General features: G+C 56.0%; 1 protein-coding gene across 4 annotated transcripts; it reads left to right on the top strand.

The window, feature by feature from the left end:
• The first annotated feature begins 504 nt into the window (after nucleotides 1–504).
• On the top strand, nucleotides 505–17664 carry LOC148824307 (caspase recruitment domain-containing protein 14-like). Of its 4 annotated transcripts, none has more exons than XR_016093746.1 (21): nucleotides 505–577; nucleotides 4711–4929; nucleotides 5576–5713; nucleotides 6406–6731; nucleotides 7225–7383; nucleotides 8357–8476; nucleotides 8713–8838; nucleotides 8928–9080; nucleotides 9169–9294; nucleotides 9395–9498; nucleotides 10300–10373; nucleotides 10598–10658; nucleotides 10968–11163; nucleotides 12487–12613; nucleotides 13149–13386; nucleotides 14148–14211; nucleotides 15167–15287; nucleotides 15566–15730; nucleotides 15878–15958; nucleotides 16215–16330; nucleotides 16578–17379. XR_016093746.1 is itself a non-coding variant. In XM_088927465.1 (21 exons), the coding sequence occupies exons 2-21, from the start codon at nucleotides 4731–4733 to the stop codon at nucleotides 16783–16785; spliced, it is 2940 nt and encodes a 979-aa protein (XP_088783591.1). In that variant the 5' UTR covers nucleotides 505–577; nucleotides 4711–4730; the 3' UTR covers nucleotides 16786–17664. The 4 variants fall into 4 exon arrangements, 3 of the variants coding, with proteins under 3 accessions (XP_088783591.1, XP_088783594.1, XP_088783593.1); XM_088927465.1 differs by having other exon boundaries at nucleotides 15840–15958; nucleotides 16578–17664; XM_088927468.1 differs by lacking the exon at nucleotides 505–577 and adding an exon at nucleotides 3972–3991 and having other exon boundaries at nucleotides 15840–15958; nucleotides 16578–17664.
• Nucleotides 17665–19736: the final 2072 nt, after the last annotated feature.

Genomic DNA, 19736 nt, shown 5'->3' with positions numbered 1-19736 from the left:
ACTGAATTGGTTTCCTTATGGAAGATCCTTTTGTATTTCACAGCTGAATCAGTTCTCCAGTTCAGGCAAAAGGGTCCGTCTGTAACTAGGACGACGGCTCATGTAAACAGCACGGACACGTGTGAATGTCCCGCTCACGGGTTTCTGTTTCTGCAGGAAACGGTGTTTCGGAAAGTAGCTTCCACCCAAGAAACAAATGTGAATCCCTGAAGAACTTATATTGAATTAATCTTTAGTTTATAAAGCGCCTTTCACAGAAGCTAGCCTTCACAAGATGGTGTGTCATTGTTCCTTTTCTCTCTGGAAAGTGTTGCCAAAGTATTTCCGTGCATCATTAGAACAGCAGGCGCGGCCCAGGCACGGCTGTGATTCAAGAATTTCAAATATCATCCAAACCTGTTCGTGCTGTTGGAAGCCTCTGTAAAGACTGGGGTGTGGGGGCGGGGCCACACGGGGAGGCCCCGCCCCTCCGCTCAAACAGCTACAGCGGCCGCCCGCCCGTCTGCCTCACCTGCGCTGCGCACCTGTCCGCTTGTCCGGCCGCTTCACTCATCCACTCACCTGTCCGAGCGCTAAGGTAAGCCAGGTCACCCTTCATCTGAAAACCTCTGCTAAGTGGAGACGCCTAAAAAAATACCTAAAATGTTACTGTCACGATCGTTGCTTTCATCTGAGATAAATCACAGAGTACTGTTGTTGAATTGTGTATCTCTTGGTCAAAGGTCAGATTATCGCTTGAAACGCTGAAACGGTTGATTCAGGAAAGGGAATTCTCCTGAGAGGGCGAAATGTCAGTGTGTCCGGCTCCTGGCAGCGTGCTGTTGGCGGAAAGGAGGACAGTTTGACAGTAGCGGAGACCTTTCTGTTGCGCTGATCTGCTATAATAAAATCAGGGTAGAGTTGCGGCACCGGAAGGGAACGCGTGCGCGCACAGGCGCTGCTCGGACTCGGAAGCCCCCGGAGTCCCCGGGCCTCGGTCTGCGCTGCTTCGTACGGCTGGGGCCCGTACCCTTCCTGGTGTCCGGGAAATGGTTCTGAGTGGGAGCTTCGACGGCTCCGCGCGCCGCGCCGTCAACACTGGGATCACAGCCGTGGGAGGGAGCGCGCGGGCAGTTATTTCATTACCACGGGGCTCTGCGAAATAAACTCGGCTTCCCTGGTGCCAGCTGCGCCGTGTGCGGTGTTCCCTGCTGGAGACTACCAGCGATGCCAGATTAGCCTTAGCAGAGCTGAGCCCTGAGTGTGACAGTGCGAGACAGTGGGAGGCTGAGGGGGGCACTGGCGAGGGGTCTGGAACGTACCAGTGCAGTGCTCACAGTGCTCGCAGTGCTCACTGTCCCTGTTGCTGATCGAGTGAAACTGCCCAAGCGATCAAGGGACAGTTCCAGACCGGGGAGTACATCCAGCCAGTGTCACCTGGTGTGCACATTACCAGCTACAGTATGTGGACTCAAGAAAGAAGAAAGACACAGCCTCCCATGAAAATGTACAGCCTCCTGTAGGAGACCAAGCTGTCTAAAGAAATATTCAGACACGTTCGACTTTGTAAAACACATTTAACTCTTTATGTACAAGAAGATCCCATTAGTGACTCACTCCTGCTAGGAGAGTAGCCAGGCATCGGAGCGACCTTCCTCCAGGGAGCCCTGGGCTGGCTGTGACCGCCCGGATTCGCACCCTCCACCTCTCGTCTGCCGGCAGGAGCCTGGGCCGCCCTTGGCTGAAACCCCGACCTCCTGAGTCTCTGCTGGCTGTGTGGGCGCTGGGCTGGAGAATCTGTGCATTTCGGATCGGGGCGGGTCAGTGCTCGTGTCTGTGAGCGCTGACGGAGGGAGGAGGGGGAGATCTCGGAGGGGAGCAGAGCCTCGAACCCATCACCTTTCACCCCACAACATCAGCGAAATCAGCAGCCCTCTGTGATCCAGTCCCGTCAGAGAAGCTGCTGCCAGGATCAAAATCCGGGAGCGTGACGACTTCTTCACGCGTGTGGTGCTCTCAGCCGAGACAGGACCTCTGCCTGCCTGTCTCTCCGATGGAGGAAAGCAGGAATCTCATAGTCTTCCTCGCTGTGGTGCCCTGCCGCGCCCTGCAGGCCTGGAGCCTGTCTCCGATTCACAGCTCCCAGGACCACAGGCAGGTCAGATCGACAGGGGTGTGGACAGATGGAGGAGCTGAGGTATCTCGGAGGACTTGTCACATGGGTAGAAAGGGTCTCAGAGTGTAGTGGCTCCGTAGGGAGAGCTGGCTGTTTTTTCTCATGGGAACTGTACAGCCCATCCCCTGCCCTGCCCCCTGGCTCGGATCAGAACCACACGGCTCAAGAGCCTGGTACTGGGAAATGGAGAGTCATCACTGAGGGGGCGTATCCCACAGCCACACCCCCTGGATCCCCCGGTCCCACAGTCCCTGCAGGAAACCTTTCATGTTCCAGGATGTGGATGGGCAGCCGATTAGTTTAGGGCTGGTGAAGGGTGAAATGACTCCCCAGGCACACACCCCAGGCCCGCACACCCAGTTCACACACTTACACAAGGGCTGATCAAGACTGGTCAGGACTGGTCACACACTCACACAAGGGCTGGTCAAGACTGGTCAGGACTGGTCACACGCTCACACAAGGGCTGGTCAAGACTGGTCAGGACTGGTCACACACTCACACAAGGGCTGGTGTTCGCAGCCTGTTTCCAAAGAATCTGGGAAACTATTGAAGAAATTATTTTTTCAACCAGGAAAAAATGGACTAAAAGAAAACAACATTTTTTCAGAAAATAAATGCGGTTTACCAAAGGTAGATTCCTGTCCAGACAGCCAGTCCACTAACCTTCCAGCCCAGTCTCGTCTTTTTCTGGAGTGAGTGCTACTTTTCCTGCTGACGACTTCAAGCTCAAGAGAAAGAGAGCAAGAGCACACAGAGACAGAATGCCCTGGTCCGGGGGCTTTAGGGAGACCCTCCTGTCTCCCTAAATATAAGCAGTCAAATATACACCTGCCAATGTAGGCACCCAGCACTCTTAAGTGTGCAAGTGAAGTTCGTTTTTAAGTGTTAGTTTGGGCTGGAGGTTAGGCTATTATCAGGGTTAAAATCCTTGAAATGTAACAAATGTAGATAAATAATTGTTATGGTTCTAAAATGAGAGCACCATGCAGTTCCAGTGTTTCTCCCTTCATGTCCACGTTCCCCTGCGTTACTCCCCCCCTGTTGCTTGCTTGTGGGCGGGAGTCAGGTTACGCCATCACACCCGTGTGTTCCAGTAAAACTGAATTTAAGACTTTGTTTCCGTGTTGAGATTCCTGTCATACCACAGGAGAGAGCACTTCATGGAGAGGCTGTCATGAAGAAGGAGATCAAATGCTGCAGATTAGCTATTGAGACCAGCAGGTACAGAGCAGAGTGCTGAACCGTGACTGTGGACCCAGCAGCACAGCCGAGAGACTGAGACTCATGCCTTCTTGCAGTGAGAGAGGCCGTCCCAGAGACAGGCAGAGCAGAGCACACCCTGCTGCTGGGCTGTGTAGGACAGAAGAGAGGGGAACAGGGACAGGTGGAGACAGGTGGACACCAGGGGGAACAGAGACAGGTGGAGACCGGGGGAAACAGGGACAGGTGGAGACAGGTGGAGACCAGGGGGAACAGGGACAGGTGGAGACAGGTGGAGACCGGGGGAACAGGGACAGGTGGAGACCAGGGGGAGCAGGGACAGGTGGAGACAGGTGGAGACAGGTGGAGGCAGGTGGAGGCAGGTGGAGACCAGGGGGAACAGGGACAGGTGGAGACAGGTGGAGACAGGGGGAACAGGGACAGGTGGAGACAGGTGGAGACCGGGGGGAGCATGACTGTGCTCTGCAGTAGGTGGAACTGGAACACAGAGGAGGCAGTGCAGAGACAGGCCAAGGAGGACAGGAAGGAGGACAGGAAGGCGTGGCAGGGGAGATACAGTCAGGTGCAAGGAAGAGGGTGAAAACCTGGGGCTGAGGAAGAGCAGGGGAGAAGGTGGGTTCCTCCTGCCTACTGCTGGGCGGAGGAGGACGACTCCTTAGCAACACTGTAAACAGAAAAAACAGGAAGACAGGAGCTCTGTCCTCTTACATAGTGAGTCTGAGCCTCTCAAAAAACAGTATGTTTTTGTTCTAAATGTTTGTAAATGTCTTCCTAATTTGCATTGGTTTGGCAACTTTATAACATTATAAATACCTAATAATAGGTCAGGCCAATAAGAATTGTTGAATGTGATTCTGAGTGCCTCGCTCAGGGATGTCTCTGTCTTTCAGAGCTCATCTCTGCTGTGAGGTCTAGAGCAGCCTGTTTATGAAGTTTATCTGCACACGCGTACGAACATTGGCAGAGCCCCAGCAGAGGGGAAACCGAGACACTGAGCGTTTGTTTACATGGAGTTTATTGAAATACTGTCAACCGTAAATCAGTGAATCGCGCAAGAGGGAGTGAGGCGTTATGCCGGTGTTTGTAGAGAAGTGAGCCGCTGACAGGGAGGCTGCAGTCGGTTAAACATCCATCTGGCTCTGCGACCTGCCAGGCAGGCTGCCATGCAGTGGGCAGTTCCAGGGAGCTGTGTAACTGGAGCCACTGGGAAGCAGGTGGCCAAACAAGCACCTGTCGCAGGTGCATGAGCAGATAAGCACAGGCAGGGCGCGAGGGCGTCTGCTGGGCCCCCCGACATGCCAGCTGCCTCAGGCTCTCGGTGTTTGTCCCAGGCCGCCGGAGGCCAGGGGGCATGTCGGAGCAGCCGGAGCTGAAGGAGCAGGACGAGGAGGCGCTGTGGGAGCTGATCGATGACAACCGGCACTGCGTCTCGCTGGGCGTGCAGCCCTGCCTGCTCATCCCCTACCTGCGGCAGGCGCGCGTGCTGGACGAGCTGGACGAGGACGAGATCCTGCACTGCCTGCAGTTCACTAACCGCTGCATGAAGACCAGTAAGGAGGGCAGAGGGGACAGAGGGAGAGAGATAGAGGGGTTCAGGGGAGAGAGAGCGTGGAGACAGAGAGGGGGGAGAGAGTGGAGACAGAGGGGGGAGAGATAGAGGGGTTTAGGGGAGAGAGAGAGTGGAGACAGAGAGGGGGGGAGAGAGTGGAGACAGAGGGGGGAGAGATAGAGGGGTTTAGGGGAGAGAGAGAGTGGAGACAGAGAGGGGGGGAGAGAGTGGAGACAGAGGGGGGAGAGATAGAGGGGTTTAGGGGAGAGAGAGAGTGGAGACAGAGAGGGGGGAGAGAGTGGAGACAGAGGGGGGGGAGAGAGATAGAGGGGTTTAGGGGAGGGAGAGAGTGGAGACAGAGAGGGGGGAGAGAGATAGAGGGGTTTAGGGGAGAGAGAGAGTGGAGACAGAGAGGGGGGAGAGAGATAGAGGGGTTTAGGGGAGGGAGAGAGTGGAGACAGAGAGGGGGGAGAGAGATAGAGGGGTTTAGGGGAGGGAGAGAGTGGAGACAGAGGGGAGAGGTGGACAGCAGTGGTCAAGTGAAGGACATAGGGGCACAGACAGTGAGGAGAGACAGAAAGAGCTGTATGGGAAAGTTAGAGGAGGGGTGGAGACAGTGTGGCACATTGCTTTGTCACCTGTTCCAGGTCGCATGCTGGATATCCTGCGGACTCGGGGCCGGAATGGGGCCATTGCCTTCCTGGAGAGCCTGATGATCCACTATCCCAAACTGTACACCAAGATCTCCGGCCGCAAGCCCAGCACCGCGCAGTCAGGATTCAGCGGTAAGAGCAGCGCTCTGGACTGGTGTGTGTGAGCAGCAGAACCGGCCCGGCCCGACTCCCCGCGCTGCACTCTGGACTGGTGTGTGTGAGCAGCAGAACCGGCCCGGCCCGACTCTCTGCGCTGGGCTCTGGACTGGTGTGTGTGAGCAGCAGAATCGGGCCGGCCCGACTCCCTGCGCTGGGCTCTGGACTGGTGTGTGTGAGCAGCAGAACCGGGCTGGCCCGACTCCCCGCGCTGCGCTCTGGACTGGTGTGTGTGAGCAGCAGAACCGGCCCGGCCCGACTCTCTGCGCTGGGCTCTGGACTGTTGTGTGTGAGCAGCAGAACCGGGCTGGCCCGACTCCCCGCGCTGCGCTCTGGACTGGTGTGTGTGAGCAGCAGAACCGGCCCGGCCCGGCCCGACTCCCTGCGCTGGGCTCTGGACTGGTGTGTGTGAGCAGCAGAACCGGCCCGGCCCGACTCCCTACGCTCTGGACTGGTGTGTGTGAGCAGCAGAACCGGCCCGGCCCGACTCTCTGCGCTGGGCTCTGGACTGGTGTGTGTGAGCAGCAGAACCGGCCCGGCCCGACTCCCTACGCTCTGGACTGGTGTGTGTGAGCAGCAGAACCGGGCTGGCCCGACTCCCCACACTCTGGACTGGTGTGTGTGAGCAGCAGAACCGGCCCGGCCCGACTCCCTGCGCTGTCCTGCAGGTCTGATGGAGAACTCGGAGCTGACGGAGTACCTGGTGCGGGCCGTCACGGGGATGCAGGAGCAGCTGTGCTCCGTGCGGGCAGAGGCGGGGTCTCTGGCAGAGCGCTGCGCGGCGCTGGAGGCGGAGCTGGGGCAGGCGCGGCAGCAGGGGGAGGGGCTGCACGGGCTGCAGGCGGAGCACGCCCGCCTGCGCCGCGACTACGCCACGCTGCACCGTGACCTCCTGCGGCTGAAGGACGAGAAGTGCGACCTGTGCACCCGCTTCACCGCCGCTGTGGAGGAGAACTCCGTGGTCGCCGCGCGCTGCCGCGACCTGCAGCTGGAGGTAGGATCTGTCCCAGTGCAGCTCCGTCCTGTCCTGTCCTCCGTTACCTGTGCAGCTTGATCCGTCATAAAACTGGGGGAAAATTTGTAAAGTGTCCACACACTGACCCTGGCCTGACCCTGCCTTTACCCTGCCCTGACCTTGACCTGACCCTACCCTGACCCTGGACTGACCCTGCCCTGGCCTGCCCTGACCCTAGCCGGACCCTGCCCTGACCCTGCCCTGATCCTGGACTGGCCCTGCCCCTGCCCTGCCCTGACCCTTCCCTGATCTTGACCTGACCCTACCCTGACCCTGGACTGACCCTGCCCTGATCCTGCCCTGACCCTAGGGCAGAATTAGACCCTGTGAGTCGGCCATTTAGACACAAGGTGAAAAGCCTGGGTGTCGGGGTGGTGTGGGGGTGGGAGAGGCAGTGGTGCCTCTGTCGCAGCCTGCAGGTGCTGCGCTTCACTCAGTGAGCCCAGCTGCTGTCTGTGCTGCGGTGCTGCAGGTGTACCAGCTGAAGTTCGAGCTGCAGAAGGCCATGAAAGAGACTGACTTCGAGAGGAAGAAGTCGCTGAGGTCCTGCAGTTCCGGAGAGATCTTGCATCTGCGGGAGGAGGTGGCCATGCTGCGCCAGAGGCTGGCGAAGGCCGAGAAATTCAGCCCGGTGAGACTCCTGCAAGTAGCACAGAATTCACAGGCCACAGAGGACACAGGCACCGCACAGAGCTCACAGAGCTCATAGAGCTCACAGAGGACACAGGCACCACACAGAGCTCACAGAGCTCATAGAGCTCACAGGCCACAGAGGACACAGGGCACCACACAGATCTCACAGAGCTCATAGAGCTCACAGGCCACAGAGGACACAGGGCACTGCACAGAGCTCACAGAGCTCATAGAGCTCACAGGCCACAGAGGACACAGGGCACCACACAGAGCTCACAGATCTCATAGAGCTCACAGAGGACACAGGCACCACACAGAGCTCACAGAGCTCATAGAGCTCACAGGCCACAGAGGACACAGGGCACCACACAGAGCTCACAGAGCTCATAGAGCTCACAGAGGACACAGGCACCACACAGAGCTCACAGAGCTCATAGAGCTCACAGAGGACACAGGCACCGCACAGAGCTCACAGAGCTCATAGAGCTCACAGGCCACAGAGGACACAGGGCACTGCACAGAGCTCACAGAGCTCATAGAGCTCACAGGCCACAGAGGACACAGGGCACCACACAGAGCTCACAGAGCTCATAGAGCTCACAGAGGACACAGGCACCACACAGAGCTCACAGAGCTCATAGAGCTCACAGGCCACAGAGGACACAGGGCACTGCACAGAGCTCACAGAGCTCATAGAGCTCACAGGCCACAGAGGACACAGGGCACCGCACAGAGCTCACAGCTTACAGGCCTACAGTAGGACATAGCACAGAACTCAGAGGACACAGCACAGAGCTCACAGAGAACACAGAGCTCTGCAGACCATCAGGGAATACTCAACACTGGTTCTGCAGCACACATAACACCACATCCTATCTTCTCAGCTGTGGCAAAGTTTTCATTTAGTCGATATCCTTCTCTCCCGGCTCTGCCCTCACCCCTGCCTCTGCCTCCCGGGTCTGTGTCCCCAGGCTCGGGAGGACATCCTGGAGACAGACCTGGAGGAGGCGCTGGACGGGCGCTGTGAGCTCATGGAGCAAATCCACTGTTTGAGGGAGGAACACGACAGGCTGGTCAGCGAGCATGAAGAGGTACAGCACCCCCCCCCACCGCCTCACTGCCTCACTGTCTCACTATCTCACTGCAGCCCTGCTTCAATGCCTCAAAGTCTCACTGCCTCACTGCAGCCCTGCCTCACTGCCTCACAGTCTCACTGCCTCAATACAGCCCTGCCTCACTCACTGCAACCCTGCCTCACTTCCTCCCTTGAGCCCTGCCTCACTGCCTCCCTGCAGCCCTGCCTCAGGTTTGCTCTGTCCCCCTGCAGCTGCTGGAGCAGAAGGAGAGCCTGGCTCTCCAGGCCCAGAAGCTGACTCTGGACTGTGAGATGTACCAGCAGAAGAGCGCAGTGATGCAAGCCCAGCTGCGAGACCTGCAAACGGAGAGAGATCAGGTGAGTGCAGCTATATTGTGTCCCTCTGTCTGATTGCTGGCGCCTCAGTGCACTCACCTGTCCCTGTGGCCCCCGTGTCCCTGCCACAGGCTTACCTGGCCCGGGACGAGGCACAGGCCCAGATCGCCAAGAGCCTGTCGGAGAAGGATGCCCTCCGGCTTCAGGTGGTGGAACTGCAGGATCAGCTGTTCACCCTGCAGACGCAGCAAGCCCAGCGGGGCGAGGAGAGAGAGGAGGAGAGGGTAAGAAAGAAGAGCAGAGGGCAGAGGGGGCATCAAGGCGGACAGGAGGGTCCTCATGTTGCCTGTCTGTGTCGTTATGCTTCTGCAGCGCAGGACCTCCAGCAGCAGCTCTCCTTGGCAGGACACCCTGGCCCTGGACACCCCACCTGCCCGGGCCAAGCTGTGCAGGATGAACGCTATCGGCAGTGAGGCTGTGCAGTGCCACAGCCTGGAGGTGTGTGTACCAGCAGGTCTCTCTCTTTGCCTGCGAGGCTGTGCTTCTCAGTAAGGCTTCTGTGTCACAGAGGTATTACAAAGATTTTTTCTGCTGGCAGGACTGTGACGAGGCTCTGTGCAGTTTCGGGTCCCAGAAGGCTGAGCCCCCCAGCTCTGAGTCTCTGCGCCGCAGAGAGGAGGAGCTCCAGCACAACAGAGAGAGGTGGGGGCGGGGCTGCACACTGAGTGACAGGGCAAAGGGAAAGCCTGTATGGTGATGTAGGGAGGGGCCATGATACATGGGAGGGGCTATGAGTCAGGGGAGGGGCTATGAGTTGTGGGAGGGGCAATGAGTCAGGGGAGGGGCTATGATACACGGGAGGGGCCATGAGTCAGGGGAGTGGCCATGAGTTGGGGGAGGGGCCATGGGTCAGGGGAGGGGCCATAAGTCGGGGGAGGGGCCATGGGTCAGGGGATGGGCCATGGGTCAGGGGAGGGGCCATAGGTCGGGGGAGGGGCCATGGGTTGGGGGAGGGGCCATGAGTCGGGGGAGGGGCCACGGGTAAGGGAAGGGGCTAGTTATTGATCTGCTAGTGCAGGGAAACTGAGAACATCAAACCATGAATGGGGAACTTCTGATGATTTTCATTCCACATCTGATCTTAAGTACTGAACCAAGTTGAATATTTAAGAAAAGAAGTGAAATTATTTGTTTTCTTTTATTCAACTTATGAATTGAAAAAGCCCAGCAAGACTGGAGTTGCCCATGGCTGGTCTGCATTAAGACAAGGGAGGGAAAGAAACTGACAGCTGGATTTTTAAAGAGATGCAAGATAAAACACTTTGACTTTCTGGAGAGTTATGCCTTTGCAAAGTTAGAAAACCCAGCCCAAAGAGAGAAACCGAAAGATGAGAGGTGGAGAAAAGGGGACTCCAATTAGAAGGCCAAAACTTTTTTAAACTGCACAGGGCCCTAAAGTTCACTCACAATCTGTTTGTCTGCCTGTCGGTCTGCCCCCCACAGCTCTCAGCTGGGCTCCTGGGACTGTCTCCCCTCTGCCCTGGACATGGAAAACGACTATGTCTTTGTGTCCGAAGGTACCTCAGCCTGCACCCATGACCTTTGACTTTTCCTGTCCTTTCACTAACTAAGCAAGGGCCCAGGAACTCAAGTTGTTAGTCTCCTTAAAGGAAATTATTAATAAGCTCCTGTTGATTAATTGTCATACGCATCTATAAACTGTGCTCAAGTGAAGCAGCCCCCCGGAGTCCAGGGGTACGGGGACATGGTGAAAGCTGTGGTGGCTGTGTGTGTTTTTCAGAGCCTGAGCCCACAGCAGCGGAGCCGCCCCTGCCCTCCCCAGACAGCAGGCCGAGCGATGGGTAAGGCTTTGAGACAAGCTCACGACACAGGAGGCACGAGCTCAGGGCATCCATAGACGTGCAAATGAACAACACGCACTGCCCTCCTGCACGTGCTTTCTGAGAACACACCACTAATATCCCCACGCCACGAGCAGCAGGCTCCCCTCTTACGGTCACTCTGCTCCTGTGTTGTATTGCCCTGGTAGAAGCGACAGGTTCAGTGCCGAACGATCAACACAAACCCAAGAGTGACCCCTTTTTGCCCCGGATGTACAAGCTGTACAAGCTGAAAAACCAGCCTGCTCACTGCTCCCCGTCTCCTTGCAGAATCTTCATGAAGCGCATGCGCCCCCAGGCCCTGCGCCATCACAGCCACGTGACAACCATCTCCTTCCAGGGGGAGGCGCTGCTGAGCCAGCTGCAAGTGGTGGGGGGGAACGAGACCGGCGTGTTCGTGCACTGTGTGACGGAGGGGTCGGCGGCACACAGTGTGGGCATTCGTCCTGGCGCCCAGATAATGGCAGTGAGTGGCGCCCAGTCCGGCCACAGTCAGTGCTGTTTGTTGTACTGGAGAGTCCTGAGACGCCCCAGTCTAGCAGGTTATAGGCTACCTCTCAATCACCCCCTTCTACCAACCTGAAACAATCGCACTGTGAGTCAAGAGGTGACAAAAGGGATTTAGAGATCATGTGAAACAACAATCAGCGCCCTTCAGCCATCAAGGACCAGAGTCCCTGAACTGGAAAGAATACCTGCTTAACTGACCAGTGACTTCCTAGTGTTCCTACTCACCGACGAACCAGTGATTTAGGGGGACCTGTACAAACATCTGGACTGGGGACAGGCCTGTTGTCTGCAACACCTCCCTCCTTACAATATAAACATGGAAAAAATGACAAAACAGAGGAGGCAATTCAGCCCATCTATTTGATTTGTTATTTATTAGCTAAGTCCTCCTATTCCTCCTTGGTTTATGGAATAGTCACCCATCCCTGTCATAGCTTTTCCAGGGATGAGATTCGCAGTCTGGCTGGGTGACCTCCTTTTAAGCAGTTATTCCCAATGAGAACCTCACAGATTATACACACTGTGAAATGAAATTGAAATCACAACTGCAGGTCAGCAGATCGACCCAAGTACTCACAAGGTGAGTGTTAGTTTCGCACACTGCTACACTGCACAGGCAGCGATACAAGATTGACAGCAAAAAGTACCTGCAGAGGACAACCCAATGACACTGAGACACAACATACTGACCCACTCACGCTGAGACACAGGTGCTCACAGCGCTGACCGGCTCCCGCTGAGACACAGGTGCTCACAGCGCTGACCGGCTCACGCTGAGACACAGGTGCTCACAGCGCTGACCGGCTCACGCTGAGACACAGGTGCTCACAGCGCTGACCCACTCATGCTGAGACACAGGTGCTCACAGCGCTGACCCGCTCACGCTGAGACACAGGTGCTCACAGCGCTGACCCGCTCACGCTGAGACACAGGTGCTCACAGCGCTGACCGGCTCACGCTGAGACACAGGTGCTCACAGCGCTGACCGGCTCACGCTGAGACACAGGTGCTCACAGCGCTGACCGGCTCACGCTGAGACACAGGTGCTCACAGCGCTGACCCGCTCATGCTGAGACACAGGTGCTCACAGCGCTGACCCGCTCACGCTGAGACACAGGTGCTCACAGCGCTGACCGGCTCACGCTGAGACACAGGTGCTCACAGCGCTGACCGGCTCACGCTGAGACACAGGTGCTCACAGCGCTGACCGGCTCACGCTGAGACACAGGTGCTCACAGTGCTGACCCACTCATGCTGAGACGCAGGTGCTGTCTCCCAGGTGGAGTGTGAGCAGCAGCAGCAGGTGTTCCAGGCCGTGCTGGAGGACTCCACCATGGAGGAGGCGCTGTGGGCCCTCAGGCAGGTCCGCGGCTTCTGCTGCCTGTCACTGCGGCCCAACCAGGAGGGTAAGGCTGGGGTGCGAGAGGGGGCGCGGCGTTTCGGCTGCAGTGAGGATTGTGTTACAGCGGCCTGTGGCACTTGTCAATAGACACACTTCAGGGGAATTAGCTCTCTAGATTAGAGGAGAAGGGTTTGCAATCCAAACTCTTGCATGCTGGAGTGTAACTGGGGTGAGCTGCTGAATGAAGACTCTTACTCTGCGCTTCTCTGTGCCATCGAGAGCTTGAATGTGCTCAGGCCTCTGCAGGCTGCTTGGCACAGTGTCCTGCTGGACACGATTTGAATTCAGTTGCTGGCGCTGTGCTGTTGCAGCTGTGAGCTCTGGCATCACTGCACGCCCCTCAGAAAGAGGACAGCAGTGAAGCCCAGCCTCCTCCGCTCTGATATTGAGCCTGAGCCCAAGCCAAAAACCAGGAATGCTCTGGCCCGTGATAAGTACCCGAAATGCGGAGTGTCTTCACTCTGTGCACCCCGCCAGCATCCCCAGAACCAGCGTGCTGGCACCTCTTCTCTGACTCCCTCCCTCTCCCTCTCCGCCAGGGTACCACAAGCTGCTCAGCCAGCTCCAGAGTGGCCAGGTGACCTCGGGAGACTCCTTCTACGTGCGGGTGAACGTCTCCCTGTCGGGGGGCTGTGCGGGGGGGCTGGCAGTGCAGTGCAATGACATCGTGCATGTGACCAACACCCGCTACCGCTCCGACGGCACCTGGCACGTGAGCCGCACCCACCCCTGCCAGCTCCGAGACCTGGAATCGGGGGCGCTGCCCAACTACTACAGGTACTACAGGCGCCTCCGGTCCAGTCCTGATGACATCACAGACTCCCGATGTGACAACAGACATCGGAGACTCCTGATGTGCTTGTATACGCGTGGAGTTTGCATGTTCTTCAGTTCGATTCAAGATGCTTTATTGGCAGGACCAATGAATAAATCAGTGTTGACAAAGCAAAACAAACACAATTAACATAAAATCTACAGACTTTTACAATATAGACACATTATAATACACTTACATACAAACATTTGGAACATTATTGAGAGACAGGCTCACTGTTCCTCAGGCTGGGACAGTTCTTATTTACAATATCGATTTAGAATATTGCGTACAGTTTTGGGGCAGCACAGTGGTGCAGTGGTGAGCACTGCTGCCTCGCCTGGATTCAGTTCCAGGACTGTGGAGCTGTCTGTGTGGAGTTTGTATGTTCTTCTGGTCTGTTCACATGGGTTTCCAGTCACAGTCCAAAGACATACCGGATGTTGGTGGGTTAACAGGCTTCTGGGAAAATTGGCCCTGGTGTGAGTATGTGTCTGTGTGTGTGCTCTGCTGACTGGTGTCCCATCCAGGGGGTATCCTGCCTCGTGCCCAGTGCTTGCTGGGATAGGCTATGGCTCCCCTGAGACTCTGGATTGGAAGAGACAGCTTGAAAGGGTGGAAGTACCAAAAGAGACAATCAGGAGGATCACTTGCGACTCTGCAGTAAAGAGGACGAGACACTAAGACATGCTGCCTAGTCAGCTGCTGTGGATTTCCTTTGCAGAGCCCAGCGCCTGCTGATCAGAGCCATTGAGGACCTGGCCTTCCAACACCTGCCGTCTCGGCGGGTGCGTAGAGCTGCAGGGACAGGCTGGTGGACACACAGCCGCTGACTGACCTGAGACTGGTGGACACACACACACTGACTGACCTGAGACAGCTGGACACACAGCCGCTGACTGACCTGAGACAGCTGGACACACACACTGACTGACCTGAGACAGCTGGACACACAGCCGCTGACTGACCTGAGACTGGTGGACACACACACTGACTGACCTGAGACAGCTGGACACACAGCCGCTGACTGACCTGAGACAGCTGGACACACACACACTGACTGACCTGAGACAGCTGGACACACACACACTGACTGACATGAGACTGGTGGACACACACGTTGACTGACCTGAGACAGCTGGACACACAGCCACTGACTGACATGAGACTGGTGGACACACACACTGACTGACCTGAGACAGCTGGACACACAGCCACTGACTGACCTGAGACAGCTGGACACACACACTGACTGACATGAGACTGGTGGACACACACACACTGACTGACCTGAGACAGCTGGACACACAGCTGCTGACTGACCTGAGACAGCTGGACACACACACACTGACTGACCTGAGACTGGTGGACACACAGCCGCTTACTGACCTGAGACTGGTGGACACACACACTGACTGACCTGAGACTGGTGGACACACAGCCGCTGACTGACCTGAGACAGCTGGACACACACACACTGACTGACCTGAGACTGGTGGACACACAGCCGCTGACTGACCTGAGACTGGTGGACACACACACTGACTGACCTGAGACTGGTGGACACACAGCCGCTGACTGACCTGAGACAGCTGGACACACAGCCGCTGACTGACTGACCTGAGACAGCTGGACACACAGCCACTGACCTCAGACAGGTGGACATTAGATACATTAATACACTTGAGCATTGGTACATTGGTTGAAGAGCCGAGCCCTCACCCCCCCTCTCCTCCTCTCCAGACTGACCGGGCTCAGTGCTCGGGGAAACAGAAGGCTGTGAGGATCGTCAGCACGGGCCAGCGGCGCCGGAGCCCACTGTGGGTGCCCAGCAGCCTGGCCGCAGAGCCCCGCCAGAGCCCAGGCAAGGCAGCCTCACCTTCGGCTTCGCGCCAGGCGGGCGAGCCTGTTCCAAGCCCTGGCTGCTGCAGCCTCCACTACATCAGACCTCTGGCACAAGAGGAGACTCTGCCCCTGATGAGCTGAAAGACATTCAGTCCCGGTAGCTCATTAGCTGCAGGGCAGCTGGTGGCTGTGCCTCTTCTGAAACAGGCCTGCATGCTGCTGTGATGCTGGAGGTGCAGTGGGGCTGAAAGGCAGGGCAGATCACTGACAGCTGCTGTTTTGTGCCTTTGTCTGCAGGGGGCAGTGCTGTGAGCTTCGGCTGTGTGAACCTCATGCCCTACACCCTGGTGACCCCCCACCGGCCACCCACTCCGCGCCCCGTCATCATCCTCCCCAGAATCCTCGGCCAAATCCTGAACGACCGGCTGGCCGAAGTGCAGGGCTTCCAGAAGTGCGAGCTGGGTAGGGTGCCCCCTGGTGGATCAGGAGCAGAAAGGGGGGTGGGGTCAGTGGGAGGTCCTGAGGACTTGCCCACAGAGTTTCTCAGTCTGGCCTGCGTCTCTCCGCCCAGAGCCGCTGCCTGGCGGGGACTACGCCTCGCGCCTGCAGAGGGGGGACGTCCTGGAAGAGAGCGAGAACAGCCCCCGACGCTGCTGCACCATCCAGGCTGTGGATAAAGCCATGGCACAGGTACCCACCACGGCCCACTGGTACCGGTACTGACTTCTGCCCACTAGTACCCCTAGGACAGTACCAACACTGACCCACAGGTGCAGGTACCGGCCTTGATCCACTCGGTACTGATTTCGACCCATTTGTACAGTACCAACCCTGACCCACTGGTACTGGTACTGTCAAAGATCCACAGGTACCGACACGTGCCCACTGGTACTGGTTCTGACCCAGAGAAGTCTGTCTGGACAGCAATGTGCTCTGACTCCTTTAGGGTGCTCACTGCCTGTTGCCCCTGGGGCTGGACTGCGTCAGGCGCCTCCACCGTGCGGAGATCTTCCCCATCATCATCTTCATCGTCTCTTCTGAGCGCAGCGCCCGCAGACTCAGGTACAACAGCACATCTGGCCTGCAGCTGTAACCGACCAGCCCGGGTCCTGGATAGACACAGTCCAGCTGGCCAGCTCTCTTTGTGTGTCTCTCTGTGTGTCTGACTGTGTCTGACTGTGTCTCTCTGTGTGTCTGACTGTCTGACTGTGTGTCTCTCTGGGTGTCTGACTGTCTGACTGTGTGTCTGTCTGGGTGTCTCTGGGTGTCTGACTGTGTCTGACTGTGTGTCTCTCTGGGTGTCTGACAGGCACAAACTGCAGCGCCAGGGCTCCTCGGAGGAGCAGCTGTTGGACTGCTCGCGCTGTGAGGAGCCGCTCCTGGACAAGCTGCCCTGCCTGTACCGCACCATCCTGCCCGACAGCTGGAGCGACAGCGCCGCCCTGCTGGCCCGCCTGCGCAGCACCATCCTGGAGGAGCAGGCTAAGATTGTCTGGGTGGAGCAAGACCTGTGCTGACGAGGGGGGGCTCTGTGCCAGTACACCAGCACAAAGACGCTCCTCCCCCTGCGTTTAGAGGTCACCCTAAATCTGGGGTACCCATCCCTCACTCTGGGACCCCGCTAGTAATTCTCGGTCAGGTTGAGCTCTTAATTGAAGTAGTCGCTGGATTCATTAACATCTACATTCCATAAGCTCGTAGCCCATCAGTGTGGGGCTCCACAAGGCCACTGTCCCATTCTGGGGATCTTTTTAAATCCTCAGCATCTCAGGACAGCAGCAGGCCGTGACTCTCTGATTGTGGCCAGCGGTACCGCTCTGTTGAGGCAAGGACCGCTAGACTCAGGAACAGCTTCTATCCCCCTGCAGTGCTCATCCTCAGCGGCTCACTGCAGGGCCTTCATACACACCTGCACTCTGCACTTTTTACATAGTCTACCAGTTTTTTTCTCAGTCTCACTGCTACATATTTGTTTATTTTCCCACAACATATTTATTGTTCCTGTCGTCTACACTGTGTGGTGTGGTCTGTTGTACTGTGTGTCCCGAGAGATCAGCGCCATTAAGAACTCCAATGTATTTGTACGTATGGCAATAAACTCCTGTACTCGACTCACTCCAGCCCTGATTGGACCACTTCAACCTGCTGGAGTACGAGACCCCCAAACACTGGCCTGGGGAGCCCCGTTTTAGCCACCAGCAACACATCTTAAAGTTTCCGGCATCTGGAAAAGAGGCGGAAACACGCATCAATCAGAGAAGTACAGTTCGGTTAAAGAGGAGCCCAGAGCTCAGCGAGAGTGGGAAAGGAAACCCAGCCCAGCGCGCTTCGGGTTTGGACCAGAACCGAAGCCCTCTGTTGTTACACCCCTGTAAATAAATCCCTATGACGGTACAGTATGTTACTGGTTAACTGTTATTAAGCCATTTTGTAATGAAATGTCATTTCAGTATTTAGAGCTGCGTTCCGCAATTATATTAGCAAGAGCGGAAGCCCTGCGTGGCCAGTCTGCCCCCTGGTGGCCGCGGTAGGGACTGCGCCGTGGCGTGGGCGCCACCGGTAGGGCGCGCAGCTGTCTCTCGCGTTCACATTTCTTACAGAAATTGAAGGACCCGCTGGCTCTTGTACCGGCTGCAGTATGTGGAAACCCGTCGCACCTGCAGACGTGTGCGTGGTTATATATCTGTCAACGTGGGGAGTAAGTTTCTCAAACTGTCCCGTTGAACTCGGTTGTTCCGGAAAGACGGAGGGGGGTCCGTCCTCATAAAAGGACATCACGAGGTTTTATCAACTACATGGCGCCTTCTCTTAAATCTGAAAGTGCTGGAAGTTATTCCCCGTCAGCGTCTGCCCTGTTCTCTTCGGCGAGAGAATTCAGATAAGGCGGGAGACAATCTGAGTCTTCAATGCTCTTTTCCGACCGCACTTACAGTGTGGATATATATGACATGTACGTGATAAACACGCAAAGGTCTGTCGTGAGTTTGAAATCGGTACAGCGGCTTCAGGTACCGGACCCGGGTCCGGCCGTGTCGCGCTGTTTGCCAGGGGCCCTGAAAGGCTTTCAGGATTTGCTCAGGATAAACTGGACTCCGTGGTCATATTTAAACTACCTAACGATACGAGTGCTGTAAGATAGAAGCACAGTGCCAACGCCTCGTCTAATAAAACTGTACCCCCAGGCTGCACCGCGTGCGTGAGCCCGTCTTTACCACGAGCGAGTCCGGATCCTCCGAATCGGCACCCGACCCACCAGAGGACCGGCCTGGGCTGGACCCCCGGGTCGTGCTGTTTTTAAAATGCTTCATTTATAACCATTAACAAAAAAACATTCAACACTGAACACAATAATGTATACATACATTGTAAGAATAGTCGGTGGTACTCGACTACTTTACAGAAACAGTTCAACTTAAAATTTCCACGGCTCGTTTAGCTTTCTTACTTTTGATATTTTGAATAGTTTTAACGTAAAATTCCATTTTCTGTTTTTAAATAGGTAAATATTTGGAGAAGACTTTTTTTCCCATTTCATGGACATGGTGTCTCCCAATAATTAGTAATAGATTTATTATAAATATAAACTTTTCATATCCGGGCGTGTAAAATAAAAGTGTCAAACGCCTTAAAAGAAATCTTAATATCTGAAGATCTTAATAAGAAATGTTCCAAGTCGCTCCAAAACATTTGGGTTTGAATACATTGATAAACCAAATGACTACTTTCTTTATTCATGTTACAGAATACACATTGATCATCCCAGTCGAGTTTATATCTGGATAATGTTTGTTGACCAGGATACATTTATGAATAGTTTTATGAATGACACTTCTTTAGTTTTATTGGTAAGACAATGCATATTTGCCGTTTTCCTACTAGATGACAATGTCTTATTCCCAGCAATGTTATTCATTGCCCAGTTTTGTGCATCGGTGACGTCAGTTGCTAAATCACTCCAAGAGCTCGGGAACGGACACGTGGGGAAAGGCGCTATACGAGCAGCGGCGGGGGTGACGTCATGCGGGTCGGCGTGCTCCGCCGTGCTGCGTGAGGCGGCGCGTGACAAGCGGCTCAGCTGTTCTCGCTGTCACGCGGCCTGTCGCTTCTCACGTGACAGCTTCTCCGGCACAAGCTGGGCGTGACGTCAGAGCGCTTGCAGGAGGGAGGGAGACCGCTTTTCCTCCTCAACAAGAGGGTTTATCCCGACTGTGTGACCCCCCCCTGTAGATCACGCTGCACAGCACTTCACGCGGTCCACACGGAATTCCTGCATGTGGAGAAAAGTCAGATGGGATAAGATCTCGGAATTAAAGTTTTTACCCCATACGCCTAGGGAGAGAGAAAGATTTTATTTCCCGATGAACTGAGAAGCTCCACGTTAATTCCGTTGTTCCGTGTCTAAGTGCAGACACAGGGATAGACACAGGGATTTAGGCAGGGCGTCGCCAGGTCGCGGGATGTCCCCCAG

Source organism: Atractosteus spatula, chromosome 11, assembly GCF_055471065.1.
Source record: "Atractosteus spatula isolate fAtrSpa1 chromosome 11, fAtrSpa1.hap1, whole genome shotgun sequence".
In the NCBI taxonomy this organism is placed as follows: Eukaryota; Metazoa; Chordata; class Actinopteri; order Semionotiformes; family Lepisosteidae; genus Atractosteus; species Atractosteus spatula.
This window is presented reverse-complemented; position numbering and strand designations above follow the sequence as displayed.

Bases quoted from the DNA above. Each gene is read 5' to 3' on its own strand.
- LOC148824307 (XM_088927465.1), top strand. From the start codon at position 4,731: ATGTCGGAGCAGCCGGAGCTGAAGGAGCAGGACGAGGAGGCGCTGTGG. The intron at 5,714-6,405 runs GTAAGAGCAGCG...GCTGTCCTGCAG, and splicing joins CGCGCAGTCAGGATTCAGCG to GTCTGATGGAGAACTCGGAG. The intron at 15,731-15,839 runs GTAGGGTGCCCC...CTCTCCGCCCAG, and splicing joins CTTCCAGAAGTGCGAGCTGG to AGCCGCTGCCTGGCGGGGAC.